General features: G+C 38.8%; 1 protein-coding gene across 3 annotated transcripts; it reads left to right on the top strand.

Annotated features, from left to right (window-relative positions):
- The first annotated feature begins 10,619 nt into the window (after positions 1-10,619).
- LOC139141171 (NADH dehydrogenase [ubiquinone] 1 alpha subcomplex subunit 10, mitochondrial-like) lies at positions 10,620-22,737 on the top strand. 3 transcript variants are annotated; one of them, XM_070710789.1, is made up of 9 exons: positions 10,620-10,872; positions 13,059-13,317; positions 13,685-13,816; positions 14,494-14,580; positions 15,545-15,666; positions 19,885-20,019; positions 20,557-20,642; positions 21,110-21,218; positions 21,851-22,737. In XM_070710789.1, the coding sequence occupies exons 1-9, from the start codon at positions 10,756-10,758 to the stop codon at positions 21,911-21,913; spliced, it is 1,110 nt and encodes a 369-aa protein (XP_070566890.1). In that variant the 5' UTR covers positions 10,620-10,755; the 3' UTR covers positions 21,914-22,737. The 3 variants fall into 3 exon arrangements, with proteins under 3 accessions (XP_070566890.1, XP_070566889.1, XP_070566892.1); XM_070710788.1 differs by having other exon boundaries at positions 10,621-10,872; positions 13,056-13,317; XM_070710791.1 differs by lacking the exons at positions 21,110-21,218; positions 21,851-22,737 and adding an exon at positions 20,763-20,981 and having other exon boundaries at positions 10,621-10,872; positions 13,056-13,317.
- Positions 22,738-22,926: the final 189 nt, after the last annotated feature.

The raw sequence follows: 22,926 nt of genomic DNA, 5'->3' as shown, positions 1-22,926 counted from the left end.
CTCAAATTTACTGGTTGTTTAAAGAAAAAGATGGATATAACCCAATCGTAGTAAAACCAATAGTATTGCAAGTAGTATATACCCTGAATCTCCTTTGTCCTTTATTGACTTATAGTTCTCCCGGCACGGTTGGTAGTCTCCCCAAAAGCCCAGAGGTGACCTCAAGGTCATTTGAGCATCTTCTTTCAATGTATGTCTTTAGGCCAACAGTTCATCGATAGCATCACTTTGTTTACAGTTTATCGAGTTCAAACTTCAAATGTTTGGGGCTATTAGTCGACTGTTCTTATGATGCCGGAACTTTTCAGAGGCAAATTGAGACAGAACGACAACGACAGAGCATTATTACGCACGTAGGGCTTATTTGAAAAGATAAGCGGTCAGTAAGCGGTCATCAAGTACGTGTTGTTTATGTTGTTTTACGTTATCCTTGGGTCATTATCCTCGACATACTGTGATCGGATAGTGTATCTTTTACTTTTCATAGTTTACCAGATAATGTATAAAGAATGATTTCTAAAAATTCCAGAATCACCATGAGATATATAGCTTGTAGAACACTCGGCCTAAAGAACCTCCACCTCTTTATGGCATATCTGTTTCTCAAAAGATAAGTGACGGCATACCTGACTTAGACTGACAACAGTTAGTTGGTCACTCTGCCAAATTACATGAAATTTGTCACTTTTGGTCGGATCTTTCTTTTAGGTTACCCTGCACACTGAACACGCCATGCGCCTGTGAGTGTAGAATGGTAAATTGGGTAGGCCTACACATACCCCTGCCGGACACCATGTACCACCGCTAAACCATGTACCACCGCTAATTAGTGGTTCAGGGTGCCACACTATGATGTTGTACTTGTACCTTGGGCCTGGTAAATTACGAATATTTATTTCCCTTGAATGATACTGATTATTGGACCTGTTTTGGTATCTATTTACCTTGATATGACACGTTTGATATGACACACCAACCTCTTCATTTGATTATACGAAATTCTGTGGCATAAAGGGCTGTTGACATTTCAGATTTTAGTACTTTCTCGAGATTTCTGGTCCGAACGTGTACAACGTTTGTGTTTACGACATGTGCGAAAGGCTTAGAATCTAAAAAACTACATACAACTTTTACAGTTTATTTGCCAAATGCTAAGACCACGGCACTGTGCAGATATTTGTATTTCCGAGTTACTATGTTTCAAGTGATAGGAGCCGACAGCATGGCACAAAAAATGGTTGGGAGGGGGTGCTGGAGGAATTCAGGGGGGATTCGAAAATTTTCGGGGTAGTAGAGGGGGTACTTGAAAATTTTGCTCTGCCTGTAGGGGGGACTTGAAAATTTTTGGTTCCATTTTACGTTTTACATTTTCCAATTTTAAGTGTTTGTAGGTAATTTAATGAAAAATGAATACCATTTAGTGTCATTGTAATAGTTGAACAAAATCTAGAACCATTTTGTCACATTTCAGGACTTTTATCTTGTAAAAATTTAAACATGTATGATTTTTCGTAAAAAAACCTTGAGCCTAGTCACAGGGCAGAACCTTCAACTGTTGATGTTTTTTGCAATATTTCTGTGCAATATATCAACTACAGTTTCTTGCTGTTCCCTACAGCATGCTCAAACACACAATATTCAGTTTGTCAACAAAGCCTGTATATACAAATATGTATACGGTGGTAATTTAAGTAGAGTCCAGACTGACAGTCAGTTGTCAGTGATACAAATGCATGTTACACATACACAGGCTGTGTTAGCAAGCTGAATACTGGACAGTTCAACATGCTACAAGGAGTAGAACAAGAACACAGTTTTATAAACTGAACAAAGGTATTGTCAAAATTATCAAAGTTAATACAGCTACTCCCTGCGTACAGTGTCACTATCAGGCACCGCCCTGCTACTGCAGTGTCATTGTCACTGCATACCTGAGCAGTGATCGAGATAGCTCTGACTCTGATATACATGGTAGTTGAAGAAGAGTTTTGGTCATATGACGCTCATGACAGTGAAACATACTTGTACACAAAGATCAGAACAGAGAGCAACACATGGAAGACCAGGAGACTTTAAAAGTTATCGGGGGGGGGGGTGTTGAATTCTGGCATATGAGAATAATTAAATATTAAAGAAAAAAGACAGAGTCACCATGCTTGACTTTGTAAATTTTCACATTTTCATCATAAAATAATACAAGAGCACAACTTTGAACAGTAAAGACTAAATGAAAAAATATGTGACTGAATGGAATTATTTATTTTTTAACCAAATTTGCCATTATTGCACTCAAAATTTCAAAGATGAAAATATTTATTTGACTGAATACTTATAACCTTCCATTATTGTCAGTTTTGAGTGGCATCTAATTCATATATATCTTGTACTTTTGAAATAAATTTTTAGTAGGTCACTGTGCTCAGTTTTTTACAATATGGCAATAAGCCAGAATTCACAATTTGCCTATTCTCTCATGATTGTGTTTTGTGTGCTCTTTGGCAGAAGCAATTGACCTTGCCAGAGTTGGATAAACTCAAGTTAGACTGATAAATCCAAAAAGGGCACCGATGCATTTAAAAATGAATCAATTTTAAGAACTTTCCTTTAGGAAAATGACTTAAACCGCTAATAACAGGTAGTGTTGAACGTCTGCGAGCGGAATGGCGCTATACGTGTTTATTTGTTCTGCCCGCGCACACTTTACTGATATACGGGCTTGTGATAGTGGGGGACTTGAACAATTTTGATCATGTAGAGAGAGGCATTTGAATTTTTTTAGGGTATTGAGGGGGATCTGAAAAAAAATAAGATTTCTATCGCGATTCCTCCAGCCCCCCCCCCCCGTTATTGGTGAACGCAGCCTAACGATACTTCCATTGCACCCGTTTGTCTAGACAGAAAGATCCGTCGCTCGAGGGCGCTCTCTACGCTAGAAATTTGTCCTTTAAAGGCAGGGCAATAGTAGCTAATATGCTGGCTGCATCAAAATTATGGTACCTGGCATCATTTGATCACGTACCTAAGGGAATTGTTAATGAAGCAAATGGTAAACTATGGAATTTTATTTGGAGAGGCAAACGAGAATTTATAAAAGCGGCATTTTCATTCAAAAATATGATGACTGTGGCTAAAAAGTTGTCGACATTGAAGAAAAAATTAATGCACTCCAATTAAAGTGGCTTATGAAATTATTTGAGAAAAATCCAGATAAAGGGACCCCTAAATGGGCCAGCTTATCAAAGTATTTCCAAGCGAATTTTGACAATAAACTGAATAGTGATTATCACTATCTCCATCTCAATTTCAAAGTCGACAACAACCGTACCTTAATGGTGTATGGGAATGTGTTAAATACCTGGAAGTCATTTAGACTTACAAGAGTGAATTTACCAACATTAAAACAGAATCTTCTTAGTGAAGTTCTGTGGTATAATGACAATATTAAAATGAAGGAAGTGTCCTCTTTTATGAAAAATGGTCAAAAAGTAGAATTTTAAGGCTTAAGGACATCTGGAATGATAACAGAAATGACTGGCTTGAACAATGGGAAATAATTGCAAAAATTAGAGGAGGTACAAATAGACATGTGCAAGAGGAAATTAAGACAGAGTATGAAACACTCCTCAATGCTATTCCAGATTCCTGGAAACAAATCATCACGTCAAACATCCAAAGTGAAGAAAACTATGATATTTCAGACTTAGAGAATTATGGTCTGACAAAAAGCGATGTCAAAACCAAGTCACTTTATTGATAAGAAATGGCATACAGTCAAAGGTCAAATTGGTCAAAAATGGGCTGAGAATCTAAGTCTCACTGACAGCTACAAAGCTACTTTATTCAGTCGTCTTAATTCAACAGAAATTGTTAGCAATTCAGTAAATGATTTAAATTGGAAGATTTTCCATAGAGGCCTAGTCACAGGAAGCTTGGCTAAAACTTTCAATTTAAGTGATGGGAAATGCCATATCTGTGGCCAAGAAGAAACACAGGAACACATCTTATTTGAGTGCAAATATGTAAAAGAAATCTGGCAGAAATGTATTCCTTTCTTTGTCAGAAAACACAACTTTGATAACAATGTCAACGTTCTTTTTAGAGTTTGTGTTCAGGCTTGGCGCCTGAACCCTCTTTCCAAATTCGGTCCAAAATAACGAAATTGCCAACTTGTATTTAACTTTAGCATATTATTTCCACGTAAATATGAGGTTGTTAAAGGATGCACGAGGATAATGGCGCACGCAGCGTATCGCCAAGGCTGTCGACAGTCCCATGTGCCTTTTCTGACTCTGATGTGTAGTCTTTCGCACATACGATGGTGGGGGAATCGCAAGCGAAGCACCGAAAGCCTGAGCCGCGAGTGCTGTGAGGCACCAGGTATGCTTTCGGAATGCCGAGCTCGCTTTTCTTTTTGTACAAATCATTTTCTTTTTTTTTCTTTCTGTACAAATCTATTTTCTTGTTTCAATACCATTCATGTCGCAAAACCTATGCTAGTATTCCAAAGCAGCTTTTCGTATTAGTCACGTGTCACACATGTTTGCGCTTGTCATAACTCACGTTTCTCTTTAAAAATGCGTAATTTTTATTTTACGCAAAATGCTTGGGCTTCTGTCATGCGGCTCGCGCTATGCCACAGCGCGAGCCGCACGACAGAAGCCCAAGCCGTACGGCCCGGCAGGGCTACAATTATTGCAGCTACAGATGTATAATAACGTTCTTTACCTCCATAAGTTTAGTACCCAACAACAGTGATATTCAAAATTTACGCCAAATTCGTGCGGGTACAGCCAAGACCTTCGGAAATAGGGTCTAGTATAGTTGTAGCATTGAACAGTAATGCTTGTGTTGTGTATTGCATTCGCAGTCTCTCTACTATTAGAGCTGCTACTTACTATAGACCTTATTTCCGAGGGTCTTTGTCATGACTGAGCGAATTTAGCATATAATTTTTGATTGTAGCAATAAACAGCATCTGAAAGCCGCCCCTACGCGAGGGAAATTAGCTGAACAGAATTACATTCAACTTTCTAGACTTTTCTCAGCAGGCCCTATTAAATACTCTCATGTGCGGTCGATTTTGTACTCTTGTGCCGTTTAGTTTGATTTTTTTCCTCTCGTATGCGACCGTTATTGCATCAGCCATATGCAACATCATGTGCTGGTTCCCGTAGAATCATCAGTATAAAGCTAAAATTGAAGGGAAACATCGTGCGCGTTTCCTATAATCTACTAGTAAAAGAGGGGATAGGCTCATTATCACTCATTACGGGGTCACTCCGAGAGTGACCAGAGGTGACCTCATTTCAAGCCATAGCCTGTGATGTTGCATATCACAGAGACAGCGTCTCCTCAACCACAGGGTACCAAGACATCTGGTTGTTGTTGTTTGTATTGCAGTTTATGTTCATTAGTCGCGTGCTTTTGTTGACCAATAACATTCAACGAACATAACTGTTAGGGTGTTGTTGGTTCAAACTTAATGTGGATGTCATAACTTAAAGGAACGCTTCAAGGACACTATCATTATTTGACCCGATGCCACTCTCTGCCAACATTGTTGTTGTTTGTATCGTTGTTTATGTTTATCAGTCGTGTTCTTGCTGCTGTTGTTGTTGACCAATAAAATTCAACGATCATAACTATTGTGTTGCTGTTGGTTCAAACGTAATGTATTTGTTTATTTATTTAGCCGTGACACTGGCATAAAAAGGAATACAGAACAAAAAGAATTACAAGATCGAAAATACTTCGCAAGGGATGAAAAAAGTAATCTCAAAATTACATGTTATAAGCTTTCATCAGCTCATTAAAGAACTTTGCAGTAATATGCACAAAGGAATCATCTGAACAAGACAATATGTAATTGAAGAAGGACATCTTGTCAAAATGTTTCAGCTGAGCCTGAATCTCAAAAATAGAATTACAGTAAGTATACTCTTAAACCTTGTGCAGATGCACTTTGACAAGTCATAATACAATGAAATTCATCTCCAACATCTCTTTTGCATAAAGTACAAAGTCTAAGGTGTCTAAGAATATTCTTATAACGACCGACTTCAACTGGGAAAATATGATTTGAAATTCTTGTTTTTGTTATCGCTATTCTATCAAAAGGATTTTGTACAAAAGACAGATACTTCTCATATTTGAAAACAGTTTTAATGTAGATGTCATAAGAAACGCTACGAGGACACTATCATTATTTGACCTCCCTGTCAACGTACACTCTGTTCATATACGTTGATCCTCAGTTTCCTAGAGATTGAGGACCAAAGAATATGTTGAAATGGAAAATCTGTGACTTTCTTGTGTCATTTCTCCAGCTGCCAGCTTCTGATGAAAAGCCTGGATATGGTATGGTTAAATGTCACAAGTTTACAGTTTTGTCCTAGATCCAGTGAAAAATTTGAGGAATTGATGTGTGCAATGGTGCCATCTTAGAGGTGTTTTCAATTTGTCCTTCACTAGTAAAACTGTTAAATAACCCCTAAGGGGAGAGCACGAGAGGGGGTGTCCCCCCCCTCTCGCATCGATTGATCTGTGCAATGGTGCAATTTGAGAGGTGTTTCAATTTACTTACGATGAGTAACCCCCTTCTTCCTCTCAACATTTTGAGCACGCCCCTTGAAGTTTTCAATTTTTTGAGTGACACCCCCCCCCCTTCCTCCGACCCCTAGGCCGTAAATAATGACGGCTCCCTTATAGACTTTAAAGGTAGAACGCGCCTCGGGGGCAGACATTCGGACTATCAAGTTTCTACAATTTTTTTCTGATCTTCCGCTTGTAAGGGCTTAATTTAAAGCTCTTGGAGAAAGAAAAACTTTCACCGTTTTAGTTTTTCGAAAATCAAAAATTTTATTTTCCCCATAGAGTTAACACAGGGATGGCTGCCATTTTGAATTTCAAAAATCGTTAAATCGTGGGTTATTTGTTTCTCTAGTTCCAAATTTTGCACGATGATCCCTGATTTTTATTCTCGATTTTGAAAGAGACTGATTGAAAGATTCTTTGAGGAAAGTTTGAGCAAAAGTTAAGTCTTTCACTTTCGAGGCGCATAAAACCTTATCTCGCCCATTTTATAAGCGGCTGTCTTCGGTACACCTTTGCCAAATTCGTTACCATTTACCCAAGTATCCATCCATGCACCTGGGGACCGGATCGGGCCGGGGAGAGCATCATATATCGAAGATGTAACATACCATATCAGGTATTTCGAGGTGTCAAAAAAGGAGGAGTGAGGGACAAAGTGCGGGACACGCAAACTGTAATTTTTGGCACTCTGAGGGACGTCCCGCACTGTGTAAACTATGGGACTCTGAGGGAACGTCCCGCAGAGAGTTAAAAACTGGCCTGGCGGTGGCAGTCCCCGGGTTGGTGGGTACCCATGCTTGTTACCCAAGTTTGAAAAGTACCCCCTTTCCTAGAATATTTCTGAGAAAAACACCCCCTATTTGTGGCAAATCTGGGAGAAATTAGCTGTAAAAAACATACCCTTATTTTCGAAATCTAGGGGATGGACCCCAAGTGATGGGCATGTATACGTCATATGTACATACAAACGTACGGTACTGTTTTTCATTTTCTTTGTGAGTGAGACTAGACCAGATTTAGTGTCCTAGGGAGATTACGAAAGGACTACCCCTAATCTCGGAGGTTACTCTGAAAAAGTACCCCTTTTTCTCGATTTCACGGACCTAGAATCTCCGAGATGACTGAAGAAAAACACCCTCTTTTCCGTGAATTTGGTAGCGTGCATGGCTACCCACCAACCCGGGGACTGCCACCACCGGGAAAACTGGACTCTGAGGGACGGGGGCGCCCCCAACGATGTGCATTGGTATAGCACAAAATCACGATCGGGCCCATGGAGATCGGGCTTACTAAACATTGCACTGCAGGTCGCTGAAACTGCATGTACTACGTGAAAATTTATCGAAAGGCGTGTAGGTGAAGAGAGTTGCGTGTTCCCCGTGTTGGGGCTGTAGGCTATGGGCAGTCTTGCAGCCAGCTTTCACGAAGGTGGGGACATTGTGTCCCAAGACTAGAAAAGTCAAAATTTCGATAAATAAACAGACAAATAAATAAATAAACAATTAGAGAACGAAATAGTTTCTCTGAACACAAGAAATGCACTTGGACTTAAGGTAAGTAAATCATATCTAATGTTGGATAACTTTTACAATCGAATCACGGTTCCAAGTTTTAATACACTCGATATTATGTACAGCAATATCAGGGCATTTGAATGTTCCATAATGTCTATCAGTGTCACTGCCACATAATCACATACCAATTAGGTTTTTTGTATTTATTCAAGTACACCACGATATCGGCACCCTGACATGTACATAACTGCAAATAGTGTACAGATTTATTTCACGTCTTAGTCGTACTCAAACTTGATTTTTCTTGTCGGTCATTACGCTCATGCCGTCGCTTTCGAAGCGGATAAACTGCTCAAGAAAAACTGTGAGAACTAGGTGTCCGCTGCTACGCGCAAGGACGTTTACTTAAAAAGTTATAGCAGCGTTCTCAGCCTTGCTATCCCTCACCTTGACAGGCTACTGAAGTATGCGTCTGTGGCATGGAGTACAGTAATCGACGATGACTGTGACAAATGATTAGTTTCTTGACTGCAGAAATATCTGTGCTTTTTTTCTGAGAGGGCATTTAATTCACTTCCACAGAGCTGGTTTACTGCTTGCTTTTAATGAACGATCATATTGCATCTCACATTTCTGCCTCTGTCTGATCGTAGATTATCCCGTGATGTATCCACTCTCTAGAGTTTCAAATAGTTTTAAACAGTGATTCGTATTTCAACATTGCCACATCGTCTTTTGTGAGCCAGTACACTGACTTCATAGCTGCAATGATCGCTTTATAATTTTAGATCCTCGAGAGTCTGTTGCCCAAAAAAATTACCGCAATGCAATTTCCTCGATAGCTTTTGTAATCAGCAAGAGTCAAATGTTGAGCTGATGTTTAACTCTGGACGTTTACATAAGCAGTTTTCTCTGTAAAATGTCCCTGTGTCGAGTCGTAGCTTGCAGAATCATCAGACATACTTGTCTTTCCTCAACCGATTTTTGTTAAGTTGATGGTGTGACCTCAAATCTGTCATCGAAATTTTCCCTTAGATGTTGACTCAGATCAACGGTAGATGATATGATCGCGTCGGGACATTTGTTTGAAGAGTTACTCTAAGCTGTATTCTGCTGGTTTTACCGTGACTATACGGTGTTTTTAATCAGGTTCCAACTAACAACGTGTATGCGGAAAAGAAATAAGTAAGACGCCTCTGGTTTGACGATAGTCCGATGTTCTTATAAGTACCCTTTTTATAACATGCACATGACTTAAGTAAACATAACGAAATGACGATAAACTTTTCAGTCAAAATCACGTCAAAGCCTAGTCGAAGAAACCCGACAACAATGTCACATTTAATCAACCAAATCAATGTCTTCGAGTGCCGTGGTTACACCGCAGAATTTGTCAGCACTTATCAGCTGGGTTCCAGACAGCACAGTAAATTCGGGACAAATAAAATACATGAATGAATTGTTACAGATTTTCAGTCAGAAAGTTTAATTACTTTTGAGCTAATGTGAATGAAGTGAATCTGAAAACTTTTCAGTGTTATACATTTTCTTCCCCTTCTCTTTCTTTCTGAGCCAATGTCATTATTGTGAACACGGCTAATAAATAAATAATAATAATAATAATCCAAACGTGTGTGTCTAATAACAGAGAAAGTGAGTCTGCCTGTGCAACGTACACAAACGAGGACTACTATTTACTGCCTATCGATATTGATGGACAAATCGATAGTCTTTTTTCACCATTTCTATAAGTGGGTTGAGAGATAGTCCTGCATACCGTGCTGTGTGTTCCCGACGTTATACATGTGAGAGGCCATAACGCCGGGAACACACAGCATTGTACGCAGGGCTATAAATGTTTAGGGACTGAGGTTAAACCTAGTATGTCATAATCTGCTCACACGGGAAATTACGTCTCCAGACAGATTTTACGTACAAGCATTTCGATAAACTTTGAGGCACGATCTGCTTGTGATGTTATAGAACTTATACCATTTCTCGCCATGACAGTGGTGGCAATCCAAGCGCCACATCAGACAGGACATCGTGAAGAATGGGCTACATAGAAAGTTATATTTTCTTCTAATGATTTTGCTAAAAACGAAATAAACGAAATAAACCTTTGGAGCGATTTCCTGGTGTAGCTGCATCTTTCTTTTCACGTTCTGTTGGCAAGATTCAAAATGTCGACGATGCTGTTGGCGATCCATCGCAAACGAAAATGCCAAACTGAAAAGTAACGCGTCGGCGCGTACCGGACCAATTCACATTGTTGGGGGCGCCCCTCGTCCCTCAGAGTCCAGTTTTTAACTCTCTGCGGGACGTTCCCTCAGAGTCCCATATTTTACACAGTGCGGGACGTCCCTCAGAGTGCCATAAATTACAGTTTGCGTGTCCCGCACTTTGTCCCTCACTCCTCCGTTTTTGATACTTCGAAATACCTCATACACCAGATGGTTCATAATCATTGTTTGAGAAAATTATTTACGAACAACCGTTTGCCATTGGTGGCGCTAATCATTTGTGACCAGCGCCATTTTGCCCTCCAGATGACTTCAACTTTGAGGGACACGGCATAGAAAACAGTCCAATTCAACTTCGCTTTGCGTGAAGTATTAACTTGCTTTCATCTTTCGATCCCTCCAAAATGGCTTTACTAATCTGTAGGTCGAATTTTGGAGCTAGGAAAGGCTTTGCGATGGTGGGAGCAGTATTGCGGTCGACCACTGTAACAGACGGCTGCAAAATGGCTGCTTCAGCCGGGGTAAGTTTCGAGGTTGATGAACTTAGATTCCATCAGAGAATGGGATATTTACATAAATATCGTGATTAGCGAATACTCACCTGGGCAAGACCGAAATTTAGTTGACACAGAGAAAGTTTGTTTGCATTGTCAGTAGCATAGGGAGTCCACTTATACCATCACTTTTTCTTAGACTGATAGACATGCTAGTTAGAGCTCGTAAGAAAATCCCTTTTAGTTCGCATCAAAAGGGGAGTCCACTGATCTTCAGTCGTCATCGAACCTGTAATATGATGCATTGCTAATTGTTCATTTTTAGAAAATAAATGCACCATTTCATATTTAGTTACGTGTGTCCATCATATTCAAATGATGGCCGAATGATTCTGTACCACGACTGCTAGGAGTTTCAGTAACTGTGCTAGGTTCCCAGACACTTCGCACCAAAACCACTTCGCACCATACCATCTCGTCCCATACCATTTCGCACCAAAACCACTTCGCACCAAAACAACCTCGTACCAAAACCACTTCGCCCCAAAAGTCATGTACCCCAAACCACTTTGCCCGAAACTTATCGCTAACTGGTAAAGCTGAAAATAACCACCTTCCTGTCCTCCTGGGACTGAAATCTTAAAAGTGTACGCATTTCGCGAAATTGACATCGTGCAATTCCGCGCACGGCACCTGAGTTGTAGCAATTGCGTGTTTCTTTTTTTCTTATTCTATCGTTTATGGTTTCATGCAACAATAAATGGTTCGTGGTAGCCAAAATGTCCTATACATTAATGCTTCCAAGTTGTAGGTAAAAACAACCTTATGATACGTCGTAACATCGTTGTTTCAGGACGAGTTGACGGTACTATACTTTGGGCGAAGTGGTTTTAGTACGATGTGGTACTTGGGGCGAAGTGGGGTTGGGCGAAGTAGTACTTGGGACGAGGTGGTTTTGGTACGAAATGGTTTTGGGACGAAGTTGTGTGGGGCGAACTGGTTTTGGTGCGAAGTGTCTGGACCCCCTGTGCTATTAAGCAGTGGGCTTAGTTTGTTGTGCATATGTTATCCGCATCAGTGTCAGAAGAAACATCAGATATAAGCACAGGTACTTAAATCAACCAGTGATCGCGAAGCATCCTGTAAACGTATTATTTACGTTTACAGGATGCTTCGCGATCACTGGTTGATTTAAGTACCTGTGGATATAAGAATGGGGTGACGGGTAAAGCATGGAGTTATGTTGCTCAGTAGCTCTGCCTGGCAAAGGCTACACCTCCCATTACAGCCCTTCTTACTGCCACATGCTAAATCACTGATGCTGCATCAGTTTTGTGGAGGAAGGTCTTCCCAAAAACAGCCAATTTTGAATCCGAAACTTGAAACAGCCTTCGTTTTCGAGCACACATATTGTACCTCATCTTGGCATACAGTGTGCTTAGCTGCACTTGTAAACATACGCAAGCCCACTTTTCATTCTCTTTGCTTGGAAAGTGTAATCCTCTGCCATTGCAATGTGGGGCTTGTTTGCCAATACAGACCTACCACGCAGAGCTCCTCACTTCCACCGGCATCCATAGATGGCGGTACAACAGCAGTACCATCGTACTTTCCCTCAACATGGGGCCAAAGGTATGATAATCTGATGTCCTGGTTCCCAGAGTTGTGTTAACTGAACATCTAACAACAAATGACTATTAAACCTGCAATATGACCTATATCCTCAACTGTGTCAAGTTTGAAGGTATTGGGTAGGTTAAAGTTGAAGCAGAGGCACTCCATATCAAAACCACTTCATCCTAAAGCGAAGTCATCACAATAAGGGTACAGAGTACAAAGCAAGGCCCCTCCTCTGAGAATATCAATTAACTCTGTAATCAATGTTTTTGTCTTTTAATCTACACTTGTGTCTCAATCCCAAAACTACATTGTCTATGACTCCTTTTTTTCGTTGGGTCACTTCCCAGGCCATTTCAACTTGGATAGTTTAATTTGTTCCCAAACCACCTTGTTACTAGTGTAAATTTCAAAATCACTCAAAATTAACATCAATGTGCCATGTAAATGGTGTGCCATCTTTTGGTTATGCCATATTTCTCTATCAGAACATTTTTTAATTTCTGATGTAAAACCAGAAATCCTCCTAACTCACACACTATCACAAAACTTTTAATATTCACTGAAGAGTATCAATGATTTCCTGTTAACAGCAGAGATTGAGAGCCTTCCAGACTTCAAGCCAAACTCTGAGAAAGTATTCCTGGCTCAATTACGTCCTTGGAGAAAGAACCAGCAAGAAATTCCATGATAGAAGTAAAATATTTGTTGTTGATGGAAACATCGCTGTCGGCAAGACAACACTAGCTACAAAATTGGCAGAGAAATTAGGTTTGCACTACATTGGAGAACCTGATTTGCATTATTTTGACCGACAAGTTGGTGACGGCGAACCACTAGATCCTAAATTCACAGGTTAGTGTCTATGAAACTTATTTTGTTGTCATACCAGTACAATTTCCCTATGCCTGTAAAACTAGCCTCGGCAAAAGCATTTTATCTAGACAGTGGACTTTGAAATTACTGTAAGTTTTTGTAGGTTTACAGTCTCTGAAAAATTGTGTAGTCTGGAAGACAATGGATGGTGTCAAAATGAAATTTTAGCCATTGATTCTCTTTACATTTACACAGAATACATCAGGTTTTGTCCAAAAATCATTCGCAGACAGTAGCTGTCATGCTCCTTTAGGTGCATGGCGACGCAAGGAGACAGGTACGACTCTCTCCCTGCTTGATTCTATTCCTAATTTAGGTTAACAGAAAGACAACTTGTTTCTTACAGGCAATGTAACACTCCAGAAATTTTATGATGACCCTAAAGCCAAAGATGGTCACACTTTCCGTCTACAGATGGTTATGTACATGATAAGATACTTGCAGTACAGTGATGCGATGGAACATCTCTTATCGACAGGTCTGGTTCTAGTCACACTTTTATATCTACCCATTAACTACAAATTCTTCCACAGTGTATTTATTTATCTATTTATTTATTTATTCAATCCATCATCTGATGACGAACAACCAATTACAGGATGAGGTACCCATAATTCACTTCCTCAATAGAGCAATGAGGAGTAAAGTGCCTTGCTTAAGGGCACAACACTGTCCTGGAGTCTCAAACTCACCATCCTCCAACAGTGAGTCTGTTATCCTGGACCTACCAGGTCTTGAACTCACTACCCTCTGATAGTGAGACCGGTGTCATAAACACTGCTCAGCTGCTGTAAAAAATATTACAGTTGCACCAAAATTTTGCTGTACCCTGTTCACTCCAATTTCTAGTGAACTGGTCCACAGTTACAGTTGAAAACAAAGGCTCTGGACCAACCCATTGTGGTGAAAAGGTGAAAGGGTAAAAAACCTCTACACTTCGGATATGATCTTAACTCATTTATGCCCATTCCCATGTAGACAAATCCAAAAACACCAGCGGAAAAAAACATTGCTTTAGCAAATCTTACAGGTATTTGTGAAAAGTTCAGAGGATTTATCCACTTTCCCAATCCCTTCGATCAGTATTTCCTTCTTTATCAGTGATAAGATAAATGAAACAAAAATTCTAACGTTCAGTTATGTAAAAACTTTCAGGGCAAGGTGTTGTAATGGACAGATGTGTGTACAGTGACTTTGTGTTTCTTGAAGCCATCCTTAAGGAAGGACTCATCAGAAGACAGTGTAAGTTTAAATGTTGTTTGGAGTCAACAACTCAATGCCTACATTTAAAAGTGTCATGAGAATATTAAAATAACCTTGACATGGTTTTACCAATAATGGAACTTGCTGTGAGAAGAACTGAACATAAGGGAAGGTTGTATGTAAAACTGTCCCTATGTAATTTTAAACCATAGATGAATCATATAGTCTTGGTAATGTTTCTTCAACTTCTGTTCCATTCTTGGTTACTTTTCAATGCTCTATTCTGCATGGCGTACCATAGTTATGAATATTTGTATCAGCTGAGATGGCACTGAAGGTACATTAATTCGTGATTAAAAATGAAATACTTAAACTTTTGCTCAAACTTTCCTCAAGCAAACTTTCAACTATAGTCTTTCATAATCAAGAGAAAAAAAATCAGGTCATCATGCAAATTTTGGTACTAGAGAAACAAATTACCCAATATTTATCAATATTTGACTTTTGAAATGGCCACCATTCCTGTGTTAACTCTATTTAGGTGAGTAGAATTTCCAATTTTCCCAAAACTTACTTGATGAAAACTTCATTTACTCCATAAGCTTAAAATGAGCCTCACATGTTATAGGCCAAAAGAATATTGTAAAAGTTAGACTTAATCCCTGAAGGGCATTCTACCTTATGAAAAAAGGTCGTGTCTGGCAATGCAGTACATGTATGATTATATCCATGGAAACCAGAAAGCCACCGTTGCCAGTAGTGCACAGGTACAATGGAAAGTCAATACTATAATATAATCACAAAAACTGTATAATGTATCTTGCTTGTGTTGTGAAAAAAAAATGGCTTTGAGTGGGAAAGTGCAATTATTTTAAGTTGAGCTGAGTCAGAGTAAATTATCTCAGCGTGTCTTTGTATGGTTGGGTGACATTGATAATCATAGAGGCATGACGTTCTTTCTGTCAAACAAGAAATATTTTGAGGTAATGTATATGCTTTGCAGGTCATGAATACTACAATGAAGTGAAAGGCATTAGCATATGGCGTATCATACCTCCTCATCTTGTCATCTATCTGGATGCTCCAGTTCGTGTCATACAACAAAGGATTAAAGAGAGGGGAATAGTAAGTTGCCAATATCCAGACTGATACTTTATAAGAATGCTATCGTGTGAAATGTCTCCACATTCTTTGACAAACTCAAATGGTCTTGCAATAGTGTGCATAGAAAATGCATCTAGTTTCCAGCCTTTGACAAAACTCAAGTTGTCTTCCAATTCTGAGCATAGAAAATGCATCTAGTTTCCAGCCTTTGACAAAACTCAAGCTGTCTTCCAATTCTGTGCATAGAAAATGCATCTAGTTTCCAGCCATTGACAAAACTCAAGTTGTCTTTCAATTCTGTGCATAGAAAATGCATCTAGTTTCCAGCCATGGACAAAACTTAATTTGCCTTCCAATTCTGTGCATAGAAAATTCATCTAGTTTCCAGCCATTGACAAAACTCAAGTTGCCTTTCAATTCTGTGCATAGTAAATGCATCTAGCTTCCAGCCTTTGACAAAACTCAAGTTGTCTTCCAATTCTGTGCATAGAAAATGCATCTAGTTTCCAGCCATTGACAAAACTCAAGTTGTCTTTCAATTCTGTGCATAGAAAATGCATCTAGTTTCCAGCCATGGACAATACTTAAGTTGCCTTCCAATTCTGTGCATAGAAAATTCATCTAGCTTCCAGCCATTGACAAAACTCAAGTTGCCTTTCAATTCTGTGCATAGAAAATGCATCTAGCTTCCAGCCATTGACAAAACTCAAGTTGCCTTCAAATTCTGTGCATAGAAAATGCATCTAGTTTCCAGCCACTGACAAAACTCAAGTTGTCTTCCAATTCTGTGCATAGAAAATGCATCTAGTTTCCAGCCTTTGACAAAACTCAAGTTGTCTTCCAATTCTGTGCATAGAAAATGCATCTAGCTTGTAGCCAGCAAAACACCAGTCTTATTTACATTTAAAGCTGTGATAAACATAACTAGAAAAGATTCCATTTCCAGAAAAAACTCACTTCTTATTTATAATTCTGTCACTAGAGAGTAGGGATACAACAATATGTGTTTGATTGACCCTTTTACCCACAAGTAGTTCTTAAATAGGTCTAACTTTGTTGTAAAAAGTAATATTGTTTCACCTAACTTTGATTTAAAAAAAAACTTTTTATCAACCATTTTATCACAGGGTTCGGCGAGCAATATACGTCTAGAAATTATGAATATGATCAATAAATGTCTTGTATTAAACTTTTTTTGTCATTATACAAGCCTTACCTGTGTCTAGTGTGTGCCTATTACTTTACCCTAGCTATCTTTGGATAGTATTTCAAAGAAAACAGTCTATATCTGTTAATTGCCCTCCCTAATCCACTTCATTAATTTGTTCTGCCGATCCCCAACGCGGGGGCTTATCGCCCTGACCAAATACCTCGTTAGCGGCTCGTAAGGTAGTAGTCGGAAAGGGCTGAAACTCTCAGGGTCCGATTTCAAAAAATCTTCATTTTCGAAGGGTTAGATGACGTAAATTTTCGAAAAAAGTCGGCATCAGCTTTGTACTTAAGCAAGCAAGAACGCTGACTAGTTATTTTCAGGATTCCAATGGTCGAAGACGGAGTACACCGATCGAGTGATTCTACCAGTCGATGGCATGAGGATGGGAGTAACGCCGGAAGACGGAAGTTGCGACCTTTGACACTATGCTGGCTCATATCTCGTTTACGGGAGCGAGCAAATGGGCAAGTTGTAAATAAAATTTGCATACTTCCACAAAAGCTTCGCTGAGTGTCTAGGTCGATTGATATACTATCAGTTACTCGAATTAAGTCTCCCCACTATGTTTTCGTACATTAACATGTTCCGGCATCAAAGTTGGGGTGTTATAAAGTTCGTTCAAATTTCCCAGGCTTCATTTGGTAGACACGAATAAAACACTACCAAGCCACAAACACTAAAATTACCGTATGCAGTAATTTCAGTGTTTGTCCCAATTGTGCAAAGTCGGGATGCTTAAATCATAAATCTTGTGAACATTTCTAAAAAAACACGAATGTTTCTAGGATAGAAATGAACTCGTCTGTCTGTTTATGATTTGACCAAAGACAGCGTAGTGGACGACCAGTTCCACTGCCGATGGCTTGACAGTGATGCCTACTCTTGTCTGATCCGCAAAACAGAAAGGGATCGCGTTGAATTTTCTAGCAGCAGGCTCAAGTAAATTGCTTTGTAGAGATTTATCGTGAAGGAAAGCCATCGGGTGTGAGAATGAACACGAATAGAAAACCAATACTATCAATAGGAAAACTCTCATGTCAATGACAGCAACTCGGATCTGTCGATGTTATGAAACAATACTTTTTCTTTTGACTCTTTGCAAGCCCCTACCTTTCTAAAATATCAACTGTCTGATGTGACCCAAGTAAAATTATTGTAGGTGGAGACATGTTTTGGTGAAAATACATTGATTTGTCTGAGATTTTGCTGTGACGTCATCGTGAAATAAATGATCGGCAGCGTGCTTTGTGGCAATGGAATAACCACAATTTTGAGGTTACATAGTTGCCACATTCAAAAACTTTCCTAGTTTATTAGTATGTCCGATAGGTGATACACCAGAGAGAGAGAGAGAGAGAGAGAGAGAGAGAGAGAGAGAGGGGGTGGGGGGGGGGAGGGAGGGAGGGAGAGATTATATCCAAGCAGCCGACTATGCTTGTTTTTATAGTGACTCTCTAGGTTCGTTTATTTTTTTGCCTGTTGTTTTTTTGGGTTTTTTTTGCAATTTCGCTGGTTTAATTGCTTGTGTTACAGATTCATTGACACTATTGGATCTTTGTGTCTTTGCGTAATTCATTATGTTCCCTCCTTTGGATAAATGTGACGGAGATACGTTTCGAATCAAGAATTACGCAAAGAAATGTTTGATTTATATAAGTGATGAACCTTTGAAAAAAAAACGAGAATATTTTGATCCATTTTGACTTTCCCCATTGATCCGGCTTCAAAGTCAAGTAGTAAACCCAATGATGACACGTCGTGGAATGATGGATGTTGATGTTTACTTCGGGAAATGTTCTTGTAATGTTATGAAATTCTATCGAGGAATTAGTAGTTACTGAATGGTATATTTTTACGACCATGTTATATTGTACAAATGGAGGTATTATAAAACAGAATAGCAGCCTAAATTTCATTTTAATTCAACTAAATTTCCTTAACCGTTTGCGCGACATCTCCATCATAAGATAGTTCGTCATTGGTCTGTACGTGGTGTGTACACGGTCCGTGGTCTGTTATACAGGGAGGTAGAAAGAAAGAGGGACCTCCATGGTCTGTTTAATGACCGACGTAAAGAAAGGAGGTAGCTACACTTGCCTAAGTCTGACGTCTGTGGCATTTAGATATCAAAACAGAGTGGTAGAATTACGGGAATAAACTTCAGCAGACTGTCGCGTTAGTTGTGAGGTTGTCGCGAGATAGAAGCAACATGTCGCGTAGATCGTGGAGTGGAGCTTGGAAAGCCATGCTACAGCGTACGCTCGAGAAACTCCAAACGACCAGGGCCAGTCTAGTCTTGGAGGTAACATAGCAACCTGTACGCTTCAATTGATTTTTTCTCACAATGATAAGGAAAGTACTTCATTTGGCCTAAATTTTATAAGACATCAGGGAACAAAATATTTCTTCTTGACTCCAATATGTTCGTATCCATTACTTTACATGAAAATTCAAAGCGGACACCGTCGCTGCTGAACTACTTAGAAGATTACGTAATGGCGTTCGCGCATACATGCATACCTAATAGTATACGTTGTTTATTCCTGTTTATCTATGCATACATGCATAAATTAAGTGTCTAGGTACTTTACTCCCATCCTCTTGCCATGGACCCTGAGAGTTTCAGCCCTTTCCGTCTACTACCTTATGAGCTGCTAAAGAGGTATTTGGTCAGAGCGATAAGCCCCCGCGTTGGCGATCGGCAGAACAAATTAATGAAGGGGATTAGGGAGGGCAATTAACAAATATAGACTGTTTTCTTTGAAATACTATCCACAGATAGCTAGGGTAAAGTAATAGGCACACACTAGACGCAGGTAAGGCTTGTATAATGAAACAAAAGTTTAATACAAGACATTTATTGATCATATTCATAATTTCTAGACGAATATTGCTCGCCGGACCCTGTGATTTTATCTGCAGTTAAAGTTATTTGATCCTATAACTGTGTCTGCCACATTAAACTCTGCTACACACAATGAATTACTCCTGATCTTGTGGCATCTGTCTTTCTCTCCCGTAAACAGCCTTATGAACAGAACATCCAAGACAGCTACCTTGAAGCTTTGGATGAAGCATATAAGAAGAAGTACCTGACTGAAATGAGTGAAACCTCTGAAATACTTCAGTATGACTGGACCAACTTTGGTGACATAGAAAGGGTATGTATTACTTAGATAGAATGCATCACTGCAACAGACTTTTTGTAGTCAACTTTGTATGGTACTCATGTAGTCTGATGTTAGTGTAGTCTTTTTTGAAGCTTTTGAAGTAAAATGTCATATTTTTGTGAAATTCTGAAATTTAATGTTCCCTGTAAGCTTAGGTTATAGTGACCATTTTGAACGTAAAATATTATGAAAATTTTTTGGTAATTTGTCTCTCCAATTCCAAACTTTGCAGTTTGTTACCCCTGTAACATATTATCCCTTGTCAAACCCATTACAATAGGTCAGTTTTGTCAAACACAACCAACATGTACTGTTGTGATTGTAATAACTGGTATTATATGCCAATGTTGGTATAGATCCACATGGAAATATAGAACTTCTTTCGTATAAATACTCTACTACAAAATCTGGATTTGTAACTAGTGGTATCAGAGATTTACGCTGAGCAGCCTACAGATGTAAGACTTGACTTTTACCAATCATTGAACTTGAAGTATTTCCTTTGCTTTCAATTTCTACAACATGTAGGTAGTTGAAGACATTGATCTACTTGAATTTAAGAACTCACCATGGCTTGAACAAGATGATGTTGCTCTGCACCATTTGAGAATCTTGTAAGTAGTTTGCCAGTGTGTCTTTTCAACCTCAAGGTCATCATATCCAAGAGTACGGTTTATGTCATTGTTTAGAGTACTGTGGTACCAACTATGCTTCATCCCCTTTGTTTTCTGTAGAATGGATGGACCTACTCACAGGGGAAGGCAGGGATGCCAAAGAATTAAAATTGAATAAAGACAATGAGTACAAATAGCAGAATAAAACTCAGGCAAGACTACAGGAAAGTGAACATTGTAATGCAGATACCATTGTTTACAGAAAAATATGTGAACTTTGTGAAAGATTGTCAATACCTGGTTCCTCGAGAATGACAATATTTATTTATACATGTGTGGATGGATAGATGGATGTGTTTACATGTATGCATTAGTGCGTGTGTAGTTATACATGTCTGTGTGTATTCATATGTATGTATATTTATGTATGTATTTTTCGTTTATTTACATTTTGTGTAAAATTCCAGTTGCAGTAACAAGTTCAAAGTCGCCAAGAGTTGTGTGATTCCAAAGTACCTTCCGGAACTCACCATCAGTGCCATGGAATTTGATGCTATCAAGCATGAGTATCTGCAGGTCAGTACAAATGGGAATTGCCGTACATTCCATACATGATTTGGGTAGATTCCATACATGATTTGGGTACATTCCATACTTCATTATGTAGTAAAATACATGGAAAAGGATCGTTTGCGTTATTGATAAATACTCTACCTTTGAAATATATAATTTTTGTCAGTGAATGTTGAATATGTTTTTCTGTCTCTTTGAACATAAAGTAGTGTTTCCAGGTAGAGAGTCGGACATTATTGTTCTCCATGGATATAGTGATGTAATTCAGTGTCTGCCGGGCAGCCATTTATTTACAAATTGTCACATATGCCTGAACCTACTTTGCTCAAACTTGGTTTGTCCATGAACTATGAGAAAGAGATGAGGGTCAATTAGTTTACAAATGGCATCCAATACAGCTTCCAGATTTTACAAATGTGTAGATATCAAGAGTAATTACTCATTTGAATTGTTGTGCCATTGTGCCTTTAAATGTCTTGTTCTGAAAGAAAAGTGTAAGATATATGCAGAAAATAAGTGAAGGGCTAGAGAGATATTACCATATATTGTAAAGATGAATGGCAGAGATTTCAAAGTTTTGAAACGCACGAAGGTCTTTGAATATTATTTAATAGAAATTTCTTTTTTTCTGTCAGCTCCCAAAGATGAAATATGCCAAGGGCTACAACGAGGGAGAAGGAAGTGTGTTGTGGAAGTAGTTTTATTGAAGGCTATTCTTTTGTAAATGGAATGTATTTTTTTGTTTGAAAAATATTTTAACAGTTTCAGCTTTGTCAGATTTGCATAATAGTGAAATATTTTTCAAGAAATGGTATGTAAGAAGGGTGTGTCTTTAAAAAATATATGAAAACTTATATGAGGTATAGATGGTCATATTTCAACTATAGTACAGATATCAACTAATACTGTGCTTTGATCGATAACCAGTCTCTTTCAGTGGTTACATGAGTTTTGAGAATATACATGAGTGTCATCAACTATCCATGAAATATGGAATATGTCATTTGCAATCTGTGCTCTGATGCTGACATTGGAATTCAAATACTGAAATTTTACGGAACTACTGCCACATGTAAATTTGACTGCAGAGGCATTCCTGACACTGTTACAATGCTTAGTTCAGTAGCAAAGTTGCTAACTGTTTCTTTAAATTGTGTTATGACGTTTCAGAAAAAATTGTCCTTCTCCATGAATTTGTCCAAGAGAAGTATAAAGTTTATCATAAACACATTGAAATATCAGATTCTTTCAATGTTAACAACAAGAGAGGATGTGATGTCTACATCCATAGGACTTTTCACCCACCTTTTGTTACAGAAGAAAGATAACGGTGAATGCTCGACAAGATTTTCACAAGCATAGTGTAGTCTGACAAAGAAGTGTTACTGTATTTGTGTTGTCAGTTGTTGGTTGTAAATACGCTACCTGACATAGTCAGCATCTGGCTTTAGGGTCGGTTAAATTTCACATTTTGCTGACGTTTGTCACCTTTCAAAGTCATACAATAAAAGATGAAAACTTACTGGAATTGTTTTTGTTTTTTTATACTGTGAGAATTTCCTTCCGCCTATAAATTTCCTTTTGTGGTATAAAATCGTACCAATCATGTGATGTGGTTGTAGATTTCTTGTAGACCTTGTACAAGATCACTTTGACATTGTAATATTTATCATTTTACCATGTATGAATTATTTTGTGCTCTCAAAAGTGT

The sequence above is a fragment of the Ptychodera flava genome, chromosome 9 (assembly GCF_041260155.1).
Source record: "Ptychodera flava strain L36383 chromosome 9, AS_Pfla_20210202, whole genome shotgun sequence".
Lineage (NCBI taxonomy): Eukaryota > Metazoa > Hemichordata > Enteropneusta > Ptychoderidae > Ptychodera > Ptychodera flava.
This window is presented reverse-complemented; position numbering and strand designations above follow the sequence as displayed.